General features: G+C 35.9%; 2 protein-coding genes across 5 annotated transcripts in view; both read right to left on the reverse strand.

The window, feature by feature from the left end:
- LOC135220959 (glutathione peroxidase 7-like) overlaps window positions 1–3,163 on the reverse strand; it is an 18,103-nt gene extending 14,940 nt beyond the window's left edge. The window contains exons 1-2 of one of the 2 annotated variants that reach the window (XM_064258625.1): window positions 2,931–3,163; window positions 407–491 (exon numbers count right to left, since the gene is read on the reverse strand). In XM_064258625.1, coding sequence (XP_064114695.1) covers window positions 407–491; window positions 2,931–3,065 — 220 coding nt within the window. In that variant the 5' untranslated portion in view covers window positions 3,066–3,163. Of the gene's footprint in view, window positions 1–406; window positions 492–1,081; window positions 1,149–2,930 lie in introns of those variants that run through there. The other variant, XM_064258626.1, reaches the window with a different exon arrangement.
- A 6,031-nt stretch (window positions 3,164–9,194) lies between these two features.
- Window positions 9,195–16,672, reverse strand: LOC135220961 (uncharacterized). Of its 3 annotated transcripts, none has more exons than XM_064258627.1 (8): window positions 16,520–16,672; window positions 13,622–13,679; window positions 13,302–13,472; window positions 11,784–12,095; window positions 11,366–11,611; window positions 10,507–10,704; window positions 9,989–10,050; window positions 9,195–9,819 (listed from the first exon to the last, which is right to left on the reverse strand). In XM_064258627.1, exons 2-5 carry the CDS (start codon window positions 13,661–13,663, stop codon window positions 11,567–11,569), a joined length of 570 nt encoding a protein of 189 aa, XP_064114697.1. In that variant the 5' UTR covers window positions 13,664–13,679; window positions 16,520–16,672; the 3' UTR covers window positions 9,195–9,819; window positions 9,989–10,050; window positions 10,507–10,704; window positions 11,366–11,566. The 3 variants fall into 3 exon arrangements, with proteins under 3 accessions (XP_064114697.1, XP_064114699.1, XP_064114698.1); XM_064258629.1 differs by having other exon boundaries at window positions 9,974–10,050; XM_064258628.1 differs by lacking the exon at window positions 16,520–16,672 and adding an exon at window positions 15,322–15,437.
- Between the last annotated feature and the right edge of the window lie 442 nt (window positions 16,673–17,114).

Here is a 17,114-nt window from a genome sequence, read left to right on the forward strand (position 1 = left end):
ACCTGCAGTCTCTGCATACAGGAACTGGGTCGTGTGTGCTATTAAGTGTCCATGAGTCAAACAAGTGTGGCCAATTAGACAATGATATAAAATTACTCCAGTGTGGCATTCTATTTAGTTCCAAGAATACAATAATTTAACCATAGTTTTAGTATCTAGTTCATTGAACCACTGAGTAATACAAAACTGATTAATAACAGTTCAAACTGGTTGCTCTACACCTAACAAACAAAACCTTTGAGACATAACCCATTCTCAATTTGGTGGTCTTAGCCAAACCACAGTTGACTCTACCAAAAACCTTAATGCAGTGTTGGCTTATTAAATAGAATAAACAGCTATCTTCCATAAGGTAAAATGAAGTAAAAAAAAAATCACCCATGGCCTCAATACCTATGTTACTTACTTAAAATGTCATGTAATTTCTTAAGAGCTCGATATGTTGCTTCAGTATATCCACAATGACTGGCAACATTTACAACCAGTGTAACCTGCAATAGAAAATAAAATATTGAAAAGCAGTGAACATTAAAGGAAAAATAAAATATGACATTATCAGACCTGGTAGAAAATAACACATTTGGAGAGTTCACAACAGAAATTCAAGAGACACTAGGAGAGTAAAAGATCATATTAATAGCAAAGAATGTATCCTTGGCTGGGCGTCATGTAAATTATGGCTATATTTTTGCATCCATGATTAAGAAATGGGGTAGATTAGACCTTAGTGTCTTGCACTCACTTATTATACAGTTTCCAAAAACACTTTGTTCTAAAGCTGGTGAAGTATGTTATCCTTTTTTATGTTTTTCCGGCGTTAGGCTAATGCATGCTCAACCCAATACAAACTCGACACCTAAAACAACACCTAAGCGAAATATATAATACCTGTAGGGTAGGGTAAGAGGCGAGGATGACCTAGTAGGACCTTCGTAGTAACACTGGCCTTAGTTCTACAAGCTAAACCACCCCCATCCCCCACTCCTCTGTTTCCCACTAATATTGAATAGCCTAGAGATACCAAATTGTAAAATCTAGAATGAGTGTTGTGGTTACTTTTGTAGGTTATAGGTATACCTACTAGGGTAAACAACCGAAGACGATCCATAGTCATCGCGCTGGCCAGGCCTTATTCACTCTGTATTTAATTGGTGAAACAAAAATACAATTACACCTTTAAGCATACCATTCAAAAGATTGAAGTTTCAACATAATGTGATATATAAAAGTCCCATACAAACTAACATAAGTATGTGAGCTCTTCATAAATTATGTTTTCAAGGCAGTTTTGAAATCCAATATGGCAGCAATCGCGTGGCTCGCCGTTCTAACCACAGACAATCCACCATCTTTCCCAGCACTCATTTGAACAATGTTAGCGTATATACGTAACGTTTATTGATCTTACTCAGATTGCAGTTGTAATCAACACAATAAAACAACATTTTGTTGCCTATATTAATGAAAGTATGAAACTTTTTATTCCCAGGGTCATGGTTTGAACTGAACTCATTTTTACCTTGTAATCGGTGGTTTTATCTTTACTGCCATCACAACTGAAACTCCATCGTGCTTGTTTGATTGTAATTATGCACAGTTTGGTCTTAATTCACTCCAAATTGCACTTGAACCACGTTGCTGTTCCTGGTTCTTAAGCACTCCCTCCACAAAACAGTTACGAGCAGCAGACGATTACACTGTTTATGAGGTGCAAAGCTTTATTCCCTTAATTATTTACTTTACTCATTATTTAGTTTAACTTTACTTTGTTACTTCAAAATGTTTATTTAATTCATGTCTATTATCCCTTTTTTGCAACCAAACTAACCCCCGAAAAATTACAGATATGTCTGAAGTACGAGCAGACAACGGCAAAAAGACTCACTGTTGCTCATCTAGTGGAGCTTAACACATACGCCGATGCATTTACAAACTGTTTCCATGAATTCTAGTTGTCATAGTAATGCAGTAATGATAAAATTACTGTAATATGTATATATCTACAAATAAATATGCTAATTTCACTTATTTCCTAGGTTTTGTGTATACCCAGTTTGGAGGGAAAACACATACCAATTGACAACACTGATATACAATCGAAGAGCGCAAAACCCAGCAAAGAATGCCATAGTTCCCTTAGATAAGTATTGGTTAGAGGTCGGGTTTACGACTGTTGTGATGGAAGTGCCCCAGCATCTATGGATACAAGTGATGTGCGGATTTAGCACAGGAAATGGGAAGTTTGTTGACACAAGCGACTCCACAAACATCGAGATGACATCAATTTTTTAAACTTTTATAATCGTGAGTAAAACTTTCTATAGCATTTTGGGGTAGTGTGCACTGCATTGGCCACACTTTTCATTACCCTCTGTTTAAATATTAAAAATTGGCCTTAATTTCTAACTTTGAAGAAAAGGTAGATCTAGGGTACTATCTATTCCAAGGCGGCCTAGACTAAGGCAGTTGCAGTTTTTCTATGCAGTTATACCTCCTGAACAAGAATTTTAAGTATTATTTGTTTGAACGACTGTAATTAGGATAAAAAACCGCATGGTACAGGGGTGGACCATGTACGATCAATGTGTAAAACCCCATGAAAAGTACATTATAACGCGTCCTGGCACCGGAGTAGAGGTCTTTAGCTCCGTTTCTCACCAACAACAAGTCGCGACTGATGCCCATCTCCGATGTCAGGACGCGTTAGGTATAATGTACTTTTTTTGGGGTTGTTCACGTTGATCGTACATGGTCCACCCCTGTACCATGCGGTTTTTTACCCTATTTCCCGTTAAAGAATGAGAGATTAAATTGTAAATATTTATTCAGCAAGAACATACATTATTCGGATAGGTATTCCAGCACAACCTTGCTTAAACTATTCCAAATAGGTAGTATTACATTATTGTACTCAGAATGACATTCATCACCTTGCCCCTGTATGTCTCCAGCGAAAAGTCTTCGCCTTCGTGGTCTTTCACGGCGTAGCTGTAAAAGTCTTTTCCTGCGGCATTCTTTACAAACGATATAAGTAACACTTGAACGAACACTTTTACTCCTATCATTGCGAACGCCTTATTGCCTCACTTTAGTACAATCACAGTAGGCCGGGAGAATGCACGTCTGGGTCAACCGCTAGTCTGCAGTCGCAATGTTTACAGTTGTCGTACGCGTTCGTTTGGAATAACTATGTCTTGACTATGTCACCGGATTCCAGTTAATTTTATAAGTAAGAACCTGGGTATTTATGTTGCCAAATTCAATTCATTTAACGTATATATATAAATTAATTATGCATATTTAATAGTTATTATGACTGTTATTGAAGCTGTTAGTGTTCACAAGACAAGCCATTGTAAGCAAATCAAACGCCGGGTTGAATACACTCCCAGATGGTCATTCATTCGAGAGAGGTGGAATTTCTAGATAGTGCTATAACTTTGTATTACCGAAATATTTTATAAATGTTTATTTAATAAAAGAAATTTCGGACGTGCAAAGTTTATTCTAAAGGAAATTTTTTAATGAATATATAAAGGGCAAACCTCATGCAATGTTCTAAGTTAAATACAAGTTTTTAAGATGACGTGACCACTCTTACATCGACATCTGGCCAAATACAGGTGAAAACCTCGCAAGCACTTTATATATTGTAATATATACGTGATATGAGTCAAATTACACACACACACACACACACACACACACACACACACACACACATATATATATATATAATATATATATATATATATATATTATATATATATATATATATGTGTGTGTGTGTGTGTGTGTGTGTGTGTGTGTTGTGTGTGTTGTGTTGTGTTGTTGTTGTGTGTGTGTACCCATTTGAAAATGACCAGAATTCTGTTTTTATGGTTTCTTCCTCTGTCTTCGAAAATTTTACATCTCTTCAACGCTTTCTCCTTGCTGTAATAAATAAAACCAAAATGGAAACACCTGCTTTTGATGCAGTTTTATTCAGCTGTCTATATTAAGTTAATATAGTTTTATATTTTGAATATTGTATAATAATTTGCTGAAGAATGCATACAAAATGTGGACTTACCGGACAAATGTTTCTTGGTACTGGAAAAATCCAGACGGAGAGAGAGAGAGAGAGAGAGACTTAATTTTAAATGAAAGCTTGAGAGGGTATTAATTTCTGGAAAGGTTTCCGTTGAATCATAAATTTTGTACACTTCTTTGGATTTGCAAAAAAAATAATAATAATAATAATTAAAAATATTTGCTCAGGTAATAGATTTCATTGTGAATTTCTTTACGTTCTTATTGTGTAAACAAAGATGTAAAAAATACTTTTTATCTTGGTTTAGGTAGTAGTGTTAGAATCTCTGTTTACTGATGCATTCAAATATTCATGATAGTTTTGATGTGGTCACTAACAAAGCAGTTATTTTTCTGAAAGAATATGTTGCTCCTCATGTTAGTGTTTCACAAATTAATGAGCAGAAAATCATTTTTCTTCCGTCTAATAAACCCACAGATGTTTATTCTCGTTTGATGGCCTGTAGACTTGTATACCTGCACTGACCAATTCCTGTTAGTTCCTGTTTCCTTAAAGGCTACCCTTGTAACATGTTAGCTTCTTTGTATATAAAAAAAATCATCTTAGAAAATGCAAGATTTTTTGCAGTTTTACAAAGTTTTGAAGACGATTTTAAAAACAGGCTATTTTTAGCCAGGTTGCTCAATGTTCTGACCTCTTCCTTATGCTCCTTAACGAAAAGCAGTGAAAAAGGTGATGTTTCAGGTGTTTAGTGCATACTGTTCATGCTTTTCATCCATGCGAATGCAAAAAATGGGTCGCCGTAGTACATGTATTTTAAAGATTGCATTAATTTCATAGAAATATCAGTCCAGGCCTGCTTGACTGTTGACCTCGAGATTATCTTGAATGTGTCAACGCATGAGACAGAGTTGACCATGTGCTTTTGGCAAAGGTCTGTCAACTGAATGTATTTAGCACATTTTTTGGCGCTTGAGATGTTAAATTCTCCACAATACTTGAAAAAGATTACATCATTTCAAAATCAAGTGGTTCAGTTGCTAGACGATTTGCCTGCGATACATTTATTCCTGGATCACTGGAATGGGGTTACTCACACGCACAAAAATGAATAAGAAATCGAACTCTTAGGATTTGTCTGGCTTTCAACACTACATATTTACAGAACACATTTACCGTATGTATATGTTTATACAAACCCACTAAGTATGTGTGTGTATATATATATATATATATATATATATATAATATATATATATATATATATATATACACATAGAGAGAGAGAGAGAGAGAGAGAGAGAGAGAGACAGACAGACAGACAGACAGACAGAGAGAGATCAAAGGAATAGAATTTGGATCTGTTATAGTTATGGGTTGCATAACAGTTATGTTGGTCCTTGGTAGCAATTATTTTATTAATTAACGATGTTTCTTGCCACTTGAATGACCTAGCACTTGTCGGTCTTGAGTTTGAAATATTCACTTCGTCAAGGATTTCGCCTTGATTCGGTGGCTCCGTTCACCTCCGAGTTCCTTATAGTTTTTATCGACTTTCTAATTGATGGAAAAAGAAACCCAAAAGATAACAGAGTATAACTTGCTTACTTGTAAGTATTTGCATACTATTTTACTTAAAACTCGAGCACTTTCAGGCCCTAACTGTGGCCGTTTCTCAAGGGATCTGAAGGTGGTCAGAAAGGACCACAGTTATGGCCTGGAAGTACTCGAGTTTCAAGTAAAATAAAATACTATATACTCAGTAATCTTGTGGGCTTCTTTTTCCATATTTATAGGAAAACTGAAAGAAGTTTTTGTTTGTTTTCCAATTGATATTAAAATCCTTGATAACTCATTCTGTTATGCAGTGTCGTACTTATTAACATTATTATTCTATTTAATCTCTGACGCTCTTTATGGTTCTGTTCACGTTAAAGTCTTTCATTTTTATAGCTAGTATTCCTCTGTATCTGTTTGAAAATGTATAGAACATAATAATTTTGTACCAGTGAGTGAAGTGACTCCCTCATTGCACGGTCTAGACAGTATACTGTGATGGAATTGTATTGAGTTGTACTCCTGCAGAGCTTACGGGATTATTGATACGGTATGATGATATTTTTCCTGGTGCCTTCCTGGTACTTCATTCGTTTCCTCTTCATTGTATGAAGCTAAAGTATTTGCGAATTCACGTTAGTTCATTGTTCTTTAAAAACAAATTGCCCACTCTCCATATCCTGCTTTCTCATGTTTATGTTTTATTTTACAATTCGTTATTGGTAGACCTCGTCTTGCTTTATTTTTGTTTTCATCTGATAATTTTACTTGTTATTGGTGGCCTTTTTTACATTTCATAATCGGCTGTGTTTCTGTTATTGTGGCATTATTCATTTCGTCTTTTTATTGCTTTGACTTTGACGCGCACCGTGGAAACGCATTCCGGGCGGGCGAGAGGAGCAAGATTACTGTCACGTAGGCGCTTTTGGAGTTATTGTTTGCTTGTGTGTGTGTGTGTGTGTGTGAGAGAGAGAGAGAGAGAGAGAGAGAGAGAGAGAGAGAGAGAGAGAGAGAGAGAGAGAGAGAGAGAGAGGCGTTAAAAGGAACTTTGAGGAGGGCACTGTCAGTGAAGCGCCTTATAGAAAATAGTTTTCCTTTTATTCAGGTCATTTACGTTTTCTAGATATGCATCGTACATAGACCTTACGTACCAGGAGTGGAATATATATAATCCGGAACATTATTAACCCATTCTGATGATATGCTAATGAAAAAGGTTGGTATAAGCAAATAATTAGCATAACACATGAGAGTGAAATCTGTAGCTACATTGTAAAATGCTTTTGTTGATGAACCATTTTTACAGAAAATGAATGCTTTTTACGGATGAATAAACGTTCCTGTTTTGCTTAACACTCCTATAAATACTGGAACTATTTCGGGGACGAATAAAACTTATTTTTGTACACACACACACACACACACACACATATATATAATATATATATATATATATATATATATATATACATATATACATACATATATAATATATATTTTATATATATATAATATATATATATATATCTATATATATATTTATATAATAAAAATGATATAAATATATATATATATTATATATATATATTATATATATGTGTGTGTGTGTGTGTGTGTGTGGGTGTAACAGATGGTTATTTAAGACAGGCATGGACGAGGTTGAGAAAAGTTATCATAGTCGTGGTGTGTGTGTGTGTGTGTGTGTGTGTGTGTTTAAGATGACTGGGTATAGTAATTTGAAACTCAATGCAAACAGCCGTTCAAATGCAACAAGACTCAGTTGAGCATTCGAGCATATGCTTGCTTACTTAAACGGCTGAGGATGGGTTTTGTGGTGGCGAAGAAAACAAAACGGGTAGCTTACGTACACACAGCAACAGTCAACTGTAACAGGACTGAGGACAGGAGCGGATAGCGCATTCTCCCGGCCCACCCTTCCCTTCATGCTAAGGAATGAGCACTCCCCTTTGATAAGTATTTGTCACAGAATAATGATTTTTAAAAATTACTTATAGATGTTCGATAATCTCTCCCACTTTAATGTAAAGTAGTTAAGAAAGAACCATACACTGTAGATGCACAAGGAATTTTAAGTAGCATCTCACACCACTGTTCGGCACTCGGGCTCGATACAGATCCCTCCCTCCGAAGGGGAGTAGCGCCGTCAATGCATCCCACGCGGTGTACTGTAGGTTCTCAAGTTTATTTTCAGCCTCCCTGCGGTTTCCTAGGTGCAGCCCCTCCCCCCTTCTTTCACTGCTTTTATTGTACCTCCGTTCATATTCTTTTCCTTCCATCTTTCATTCCACCCTCTTCTAACAATTGTGGTGCAGCTGCGAAGTTTCCTCATGTTACGCCTTGATAACCTTTTACTCTCAATTTCCTTTTCAATTTCCCTTTCAGCGCTGAGTAACTCAGAGATCCCTGGGCCTGGCCTTTCCATTCCATTCGATACGGATCCGCAGTTGTCGCGGCATTTCAGTAGTCTCTCTTGAAGAGGCCTATATAGTCGTACCAGTTGGGCAAATGCTTTCAACATAATTCCGGTAAACATCAGCAATTACAAACTTGCCGAGCTTATGAAGGATGAGGATTATGAAAAACAGCTAGTACTTTTTGTTTATTTTTAATTTTACAAATATGCGGCTTCCACTGTACATTATGAGCTAATACATTGGGAGAAAATTGCCCTTATCAAAATACATTTCTGCTAAAGCGTCAGGAACGTTTGCTTATCATAGAGTATAGCAATATGGCCTTAAATTTATCTCTAATTATTAGGGAATTTATCTATTTACACCACTTCTTGTTTTACATTTTTTTTCAAATTTTTGTAACACTCTTCCACTTGTAAATAAACAAAATCTGGTTTCTTTTCTTTTCACACAGAAGGAATTTTCTAAATAGAACTTATGCTGTAATTTCTTTTCTGGTGATTTGGGTCCCTTATAGTAAACATGTCTGAAGATGAAAAAGATAGAATTGTTTAAATGCTATGGTTGAGCAGGAGGTAAGTGCATTTTCTCATTATTCTGCGCAAATGAGTGCACATTTGATATAATATAATTTTAATGAAAGGCCAAGTAATCTGTAAAGTTAAACACAATAAACTATACTTTCCATTCAGATGTGGCCAAGTTGCTATATTAATTCAGCAATGGACATTTCAGCACACGGAAAGCTTGGAGAATTCTTCGTATTTTGCAAAGAAAGATAACTTGGAAACTTGTAAATAGTTAATTGATAATGTCTACTAGTTACCTCAGCTGTTAGAATTTTTTAGATGAACATAAATGTATATGACAAAACATTCATTGTATTTTATTGCTGCAGAGATAATATAGTTAGATAGTGGGTTCGTAATACCCAGTATGCCCCATCTTAATTTCGGTATTCTTCTTGTGTAACTGAACTCAACTCTTGTGACAGTGAGTAGGCAGTCATTTCTTAACTGAGCTTCGAAAAATAATTAAGAATTACCTTTGGAATAAACCCAGGTTCTGATTTTTTTTAATTTTATTTTTTCTTTCTTTTCGACAAGTACTGAATTCATGACGTTCATCCTTGATACTGGTGTTTTAGTAGGAATATTAAAAGCATGTAATTACGAAAACGTGTATTAACAAAATAAAAATTTTCCACTTGTACTGACTAACCGTGACTGTCAATGACAACTCCATACATGCAAACAGCCCTCCTAAAAATCCTTGTCGTGGATGATGACCATTGATGATGTGATTTTAGTCACCCATCTTAGTCATCCTAGCAATCGATACTCGATACAACATTTTTAATACAAATATTATAACAAGCGTTCATGTAGGCTGGTGACCTGCAGGGTTACACGCCCTTCATGACCTTTTGGTTTAATTCATATGACAATAGCATGCCTCTTCAACGTCTTGTAAGTCATTTTTATGCCTGTAAATGACCACATACTTTCAACGTTCTTTCAGCAAGTGTGAGCTGGGTCTCACCAAAGCACGCTTCAGATTCCCGAATTTTCTCTCTCTGGACTCGCTGCTTCGTTTCTAGGCACAACTAGATAGAAGCGAAGAACTGCACTGGACGTGAAGGTTCAAACCTGCGGGGTTGTTACTCCATGTATAGGTGTCATTTCAACCATGATTTTTCCAAAGTTTTTATGGCACAATATTCATTTGTACTTGAAGGAAATAAATACTGAATCGGAAAGCCCGTCTGGTAAAGTACCCCTTCCAATCTTTTACCTGAAACAAAAGTAAAGATAGGTCTAAACAATCATTGTCATGTAGTTTGGGTTGCTGTCAAATAGAATAGGTAACCCTTTTTTATTATAAAAATACAATACAAGCAAAGGTATTCATCGATTCTGACACTTTTTTTACATCATTATGACTTTACCTGAATACTCATTACCTTTTATCTTCATGTCATGTTCATTCCTTTCCCATACATCTGAAATTCTCACAACTGTGTGCCTGCAATAAAAATAAAAGGCCCACGAATTAATTTTCTAATTTTCCACGTGTAACATCGTTCTAGATAAAATATGAGAAACGTCACAAAAATAACAATGTGTACAGGGAACAATAAATGCGATGAACATTTCCAATCACTTGATAAATTGAGAATAAAACATGAACTACACTACATATATATATATATATATATATATATATATATATATATATATATATATATATATATATTATATATTATATATATATTTTTCATATATCATATATGTTCTTTCAAAGGGCCGTTTATCAACAGGCTGCCACAGTTTTCTCAAAATTTTTTTGCCTTATTATATATTATTATTAATTATTTATATCTATATATATTATATATATAAGCAAAAGAGAAAACTATGGCAGCCTGTTGATAAACGGCCCTTTGAAAGAATGTCAAGCTTCAGAGAAAGAAATGTTTACCTCTGGGAACATGTCCAAGATGGGCTTTTCACCCAAGAAAATGGCCAATTGATGAGCAGTCGTGATGTTTAAGTCTTCTTCAGGGAAGTACACTAGGCTGCTGCCCGCATGGCTGTGTGGATTGGCACCCAGTTCTAGAAGTTCTCTGGTTTGGTGCTCGTCGCTAGCCATCACAGCTTCGAAAAGAGACCCTGCCAACTGAAAGAACACTCGATTTGATTTGCGTTGTTAATATTAGTGAGAGCAAGCATTTATGTGTATCTTTGTGTATATTTATGCATGAGTAAATCTCAAGAAATGACACCCTTTTTATGTGAAATTGGTTAATAGCAAGCGTGTTAAGGTACGTCAATGCATCTTCAACATAGATTGAGAAATTTGTTGAAATTAACTTATGAAAGCTTGTTGCTCTTCATTGCATATAAATACTATGTATAAAGAGTGCATTTACACTTCATGTCGCCACAAAGTTTAAGGATTAAGCAAAAGGACTAGTTATTGGAATATGATAAGTTAGAATTAAAATTTATTAAAAGATTCCTAAGAGGGGATAAGTCAATGCCACAGCTATCGTACCTATCATAGGATACTATGATTTCCAGAAAAATACAACTCTTTGTCGAGATGCTTTGATGAATAATTTGATCGCAGATTTTTTTTTTTTTTTTTTTTAATTTCGGTGATCAAAAGTGCAAAAAGGTACTGGAATTTGCCAGAGGAAAATTCCAAACTTTCTCCATGCACTAACAGAGAGAGGTAATATGACATCGCAACACCACATTGGAAATTCATGTTAACCTATTTTCCCTCCTAGATTGTTGTTGAATATGTACAGTACAGTATCATTTAAGTGACTTACCAGAAGTTACCGCATTATTACAAACGAAATGCTTTTTACCCGGATACTGGGTGGTTGCAACTCTACCCGACAGACTCAAAATCCTTAGTTCCTGGCCCCATTATTGTATAACAAAAATTACCGTCACTGAGGATTACACTTTTGTTATATCATGGGGGATATAAAAGGACTGTACTGGGTAAATGTTTCTTGGATGACAAATTATTGGACAACCGCTGCCGCTCGGTCGATTCGAAGCATTGAATCCTATATGAAAAATAAACATGAGGACATGAACCTAGGACGAAATTGCTTTATAGTTATCAAATTGAAGAATTGATATAATTTTGCTTTATAATATGGGCACTACAGCCCAGTAGCTATATAGTCAGAAAAGCGCAAAATTTACTCTACATATGAAAGATAATCTTATACTTACCCAATCTTTGTATGTCCTCTGCCAAACATCTCTCATGTCTGTTATGATCCTGGGATGAGTCAGGAGGGTTCTCAGTATGTCTGTGCATCCTTCCATGGCTGCCAAATGAGCAGGGGTTTGCTTGTTCTTGTTGATCACATTAGGACTTATGTACTTCAGCAAGAACTTCACAATATGTATGTGGTTATTGGCAGCTGCAACATGCAGCAGTGTGCAACGGCTCTTGGCTTTCCTGATTTCTGGCCCAGTTTGATGGATCAGGTTCCTGACAGTTTGCAAGTCTCCTCCCTCTGCTGCTCTGAATATTGAGATCTGGGAAAATTAACAATTGGTGGTTAATTTTGCAAGTAATGTATGCTCACAATGTAGAAGACAATAATGATTGGTCTCATTTTCAATTTTTATTTATTTTTTTCTATTAAAAAGTTCCCCATGGAATACGCCTGGTTAACCTGTCAAAAATGAAGCACCCAAAGTAGACTTATTTACCGTTCTGAAACATGTTGAAGGCATTGAAGTATGTATATTTAGATCGGCAAAGATGAACTGCGAATGTCCTGGAAGGGACTTTTGAATGTTTATAAAATTAATTTTATTACCAATTTGTATAGACTCATTTTCAATGCCCTTCAAGTTTTTTTTTTTTTTTTTTTTTTTTAATACAAGTTTTCCGTTACTGTCAATAGGACATGAACACTGGCTGAAAGCCTTACGTATGGTTACTTTTTTCATACACCAAAAACCATTTTTAACGTTATCATAATCAAATTCCCATTTAATAAATACCCACGATATAAAAAGTTCAGTAAGACCAAACCTTTGGATCACCCAGTTCATTCATCCTTGCTTAAAGACGTTATCTGTGATGGACCGCCCACAATTACAAGTAGAATCTTAGCTCATCAACATTTGGTCTCAGTTCAGAAATTAATGAGCAAGCTATTATTATTATTATTATTATTATTATTATTATTATTCATTATTATAAATACCGTTTCGCAAACTTTCTTGCTACAGTCACTTTAACCGACTCGTCAGAAGATGACCTACGAGAAGGTCGAAACGTCACGTGATACCAGCTATACCAGCACCAATACCAGCCCTTAACCTAAGACGATCCCCGGCCCGAACTGGACTACGCCTACGGAATAATACCAGCACTGACGACGACCCCTGCTTGACCTGGACCTGATATCTTGTTCTAATAAAAGATTCCTTCAGCATTTATAATTTTTGAAAATTCCCAATATGAATATTGGCCAGTTACTCAGAAACATCGCTGAGCCTGAGAAGCGAATTGTAAGGAAAATATAAAAACAATATATAAAATCAACTCGCTTAATTCTGCCATCCTTTTTAACAGTATTATTATTATTATTATTATTATTATTATTATTATTATTATTCAGAAGGTGGACCCCTATTCAATGGAGCAACTCCACAAGGGCCACTGACTTGAAATTCAAGCTTCCAAAGAATATGGTGTTCATTCAAAAGAAGTAACAAATGGAAACGTACCATTTTGCCGACAGCTGAAAGACCCTGAAGCTTGGGACTTGACGCCAAATTTTGGATACCAGAATGTGCCGTGACTGGATGGCCCTTGAACAATTTGACCAACTTCCTCATTCTTCTGTCATCATATCTGTGCTGGGAATCACAGTCCGAAAGACTGTTGATTTCCCCACCCTAAAATGAAGAAAGCCAAAATTGAAATAATTTCAAAGTAGGTAGATACAGCAGGTGTACAGGCTTGCCTCTTAGTGCATTCATAAGTATTAGGCGTCTCAATGATATATCAGTAATATAGAGAAAGTTTCCATTAAATTAAACTTTACCTTTTTAATACTCTCTTCCATAGCTAGAGAAAATCGGTGCATATTCTGCGTTCTTTTTCTGAAAAAGAAAGGAAAGATTTTGTAATATTTTTGTCTCTACTGAAACTATCTAGCGAATTGCAGAAAATTATCACAACGCAACACAACTGTGCGAGCATTATGCGTTTTCTACAATTTCTATTAAGGGTATGTGTAAAAACAATGCACTGTTATTAGTTGTGGGTTTGATGGTTAGGTTGAATGCTATGACTACAAAATTACTGAAAAGACAGAGAAAAATGCCAGTATGGTTTCAAATAGCATACGTCAAAAACTTTGCAAGCAATCGCTTTCTAGTATGGCGGACTTTTCTTCTTAAATGTCACTTAATGTTTATGAAATACTGTCATCCCCTTTTACAGTGAACAAGAAGAGCATTTAACAGGAGCTCATTACAGAATGTATTTACCAGTGAATGTAGAAGAATAATCCATTTATCGATTAAGACGTAATAATGATGAGCGTCGTGTATGAAATATTGTAAATGCATTTCGTGAAAATAAATATCTGAGGGTGAATAAAATAATGGACTGTAGCTGTGTGTAGACGGTGTTCATTTCCGGTAAAACCTGCCTTACCGCTTCCCACTGCCGGCTGGCTTATCTTAAGTGTGTATGAGGTAAAAAATAAATAAATAAGAAAATAAACACCCCATACAAGGAAACATATAGGGAGGTCCAAGATGCGCTTGCGCCATTTTGCCGTATACTGCATTTAATCACACCGTCCACGGCAACACGAATAGTGTTCAGGCCTTTCTTTAATGGAAAACCCCTGTCGAGATCAAGGATTAAAACATTTGAGTTTCATCAATATTTGTTTACTCATTAGACAAGTGACGAATTCAACCAATCCTTCGGCGGTATAATTCTTCCGTAATGGTACGCTGACAATGAAAATAGAATAATTCAGTAAAATATCCTTTAAAATAAGAAGAAAATAAAAGCGACATCGAAAAGCTCGACAGGTCCTTCACACACCTTGAGACACACATTGTAAATGGCAAAATATAAAGATTGAATACCCTATCCATGAAAGTAACAAAATGAAAAATATATAAACATATGAAATAAATAAGTACCGTTTTCACATAAAATTATCTATCACAGATGAATGGTTTATAGAACCTGATCTAGATCTGTAGACTGTACAGTCAACAACATAAGTACTTCGCTGGGAGTGTTACCGCGTCTGCACAAGAGTGATCGACCAGCAAAATGCAAAAACTAGTTTTATGTTAGATATGTTCCTCCATAGATTGCATCATTGTCGTAACACATTACGGGGTATTTTATATTACGTGGCACTTAAGAGGAACAATGAAGGACCAAGATAATGTAAAATTCAAGCGTTATGACGTGCACAAAGAAACTAGCCTTACACAACGTTTTACGAGCGCGCCACACTTCATAATTCCAGCCAAGATTATCACTACTGTTAAATGATTTTCAAAGCATTTTACACGACACTGTAATGTATTATTCACTAGTGCAATAACAGCATGGGAATTAAGGCATGCATGCAATGAATCTGAACATGTAAGCATGTTCTTACAAGTGCATGCTTGAATAAATGTGTGCATGGACAAGCATATGCTTTCATAAAAAGTGACTGTAATTTTATTTCTGTCATCTGAGAAAGTAACGCATTCCCCCACTTACAAATTAACAAGTAACTGTGTCAGATAAAATTATTTGGCTGTAAATGCTATCACAGCTTTTCAATGCAGCCAGTGCAGAGACACACACAAACGGTTCGGCACACTCAGCGATGTCTGTAGACAAAGTGGAGTCATTTAACTGTGCCGAGGTTCATAACGAGTTAGCCACTCCCCGAAATCTTTAGCCCAACGAATGTTCTCCAAACGTTGCGCAATTCCTCGTTTTCTATGTGTCCTTTCTGTGGGTGGGACATGCATAAACCCGTAGCAGGTAATCGGTAATCGGGAGCTGTCCGATCGGAAGGTTTTTAGCTGATATATTTAAAAAATGTTCAAAGGCCGACGGGATGGGTAGTCCGGTGCTCATAGGTAATTAAAGGTCGATGAAAGGATTACAATAAAATATGGTACTACGCATCTTGATAAATACGTCCTTCGAAATTTGTGTTTACATAAGGAGAGATAATTTTCCGCTGTAACATAATTGAAAAATAATGCTTATGAAAATCATTGGGCTTTATTATTGGCATTATCAGAGAGCTTTAAATTACAGATAAAAGTAAAACAGTGTCAGTACGTGGCCTTCAGAAATATGGTTATTTCACTTGTATGAAGGAGAAAATTTAGCACACGGTAATCTAGCTCAGTGACAGATTGGGTATCCGTTTGTTTAAACCATGTATTTTTGTCTCGCCCTCTTGGTAAGGAACAAAATCCATCAAACCTTAAATATTGGTATAGGTGATTTCGACAAGAGGGATTCCTCCGTTAGTTAAAAAGAATCTCTGACGAAAAGGAAACTGGAAAGATTATACGGAAGAAACATTGAGGAATCACTTCATTAAATATGAACATAAAATCTGTGATTCAACACTGGAAAATCCTACCAAAAGCGTTCACAATATTCGTTATTTTGGGACACCAAATAGTGAAAGAGGAAAATACTTTATACGCCGAAACAAAACGTTAGCTGTAAAGTGTGTGTGGTTGTACTTTATCTACATAGTAGGCTATATGGATTTACTTGTACTACATTCAGTAGATAAACTTATACAAGGGCTCAATTTTACTAGAGCTTAGTCATCTTTGTTATTATTAAAATGGATATGGCCTATATTCTTTTGAAGTAAGCCGAAAGCCCACTAGCTTGCAGGGTAGTTATTTACAAATTAAATTAAAATCTTTAAATTCAGTCTTACCTTTGTTGTCTTCTGAAATATCTCTTCAAATGTACTAAGACTTTGTTTACCGTTCACAACCGAGCAATATCAACACGTCTTACGCACTCCCTTGTATCTCTTAGACTGACTGTAACCGTAACCGTGACTGAGACAATGCGACGAATGAAACACATGTCTCAGCATGAGGCAAGATCGACCGCCAGCCAGGCAGCCACGTTGAGAGAACGTTTTCCTACCGGTCTCAGAGCGCAGTTGCGACACATGACGTAACGTGGCAGCTCAGCGGTGCCAGTCCGATCCTATTGTTCAACAAAACGTTGCAGATCGATGGACGAGAGCTCAGAACAAATTCTATCATGAAATCTGCGTTGATTGAGTTTCTATAATTTTTTATTTCTGATTTTAACTTTTTTTTTCTTCTGGAGATATGCATAGTGCCGTCCCCTTGTCTTTCTTTTATCCTAGGTATTCCCAGCACTTAACAAAGACAGTATACACACAGTATATATACTAGATGTGTTTGTTTGTTTGTTTATTGATTTAATTGTTTATTCACAAATATTAAATTACAAACGTCGTTTAATGACAAATTGACAATTCACTCCACCTTGGG

The sequence above is a fragment of the Macrobrachium nipponense genome, chromosome 2 (genome assembly GCF_015104395.2).
Source record: "Macrobrachium nipponense isolate FS-2020 chromosome 2, ASM1510439v2, whole genome shotgun sequence".
In the NCBI taxonomy this organism is placed as follows: domain Eukaryota; kingdom Metazoa; phylum Arthropoda; class Malacostraca; order Decapoda; family Palaemonidae; genus Macrobrachium; species Macrobrachium nipponense.

Coding starts and splice junctions, on each gene's coding strand:
- LOC135220961 (XM_064258627.1), bottom strand. CDS start 13,663: ATGCACCGATTTTCTCTAGCTATGGAAGAGAGTATTAAAAAG. Junction 12,096..13,301: donor TTTCAGCTGTCGGCAAAATG/GTACGTTTCCAT, acceptor TAATTTTCCCAG/ATCTCAATATTCAGAGCAGC. Junction 11,612..11,783: donor AGAGGACATACAAAGATTGG/GTAAGTATAAGA, acceptor TTTTTCATATAG/GATTCAATGCTTCGAATCGA.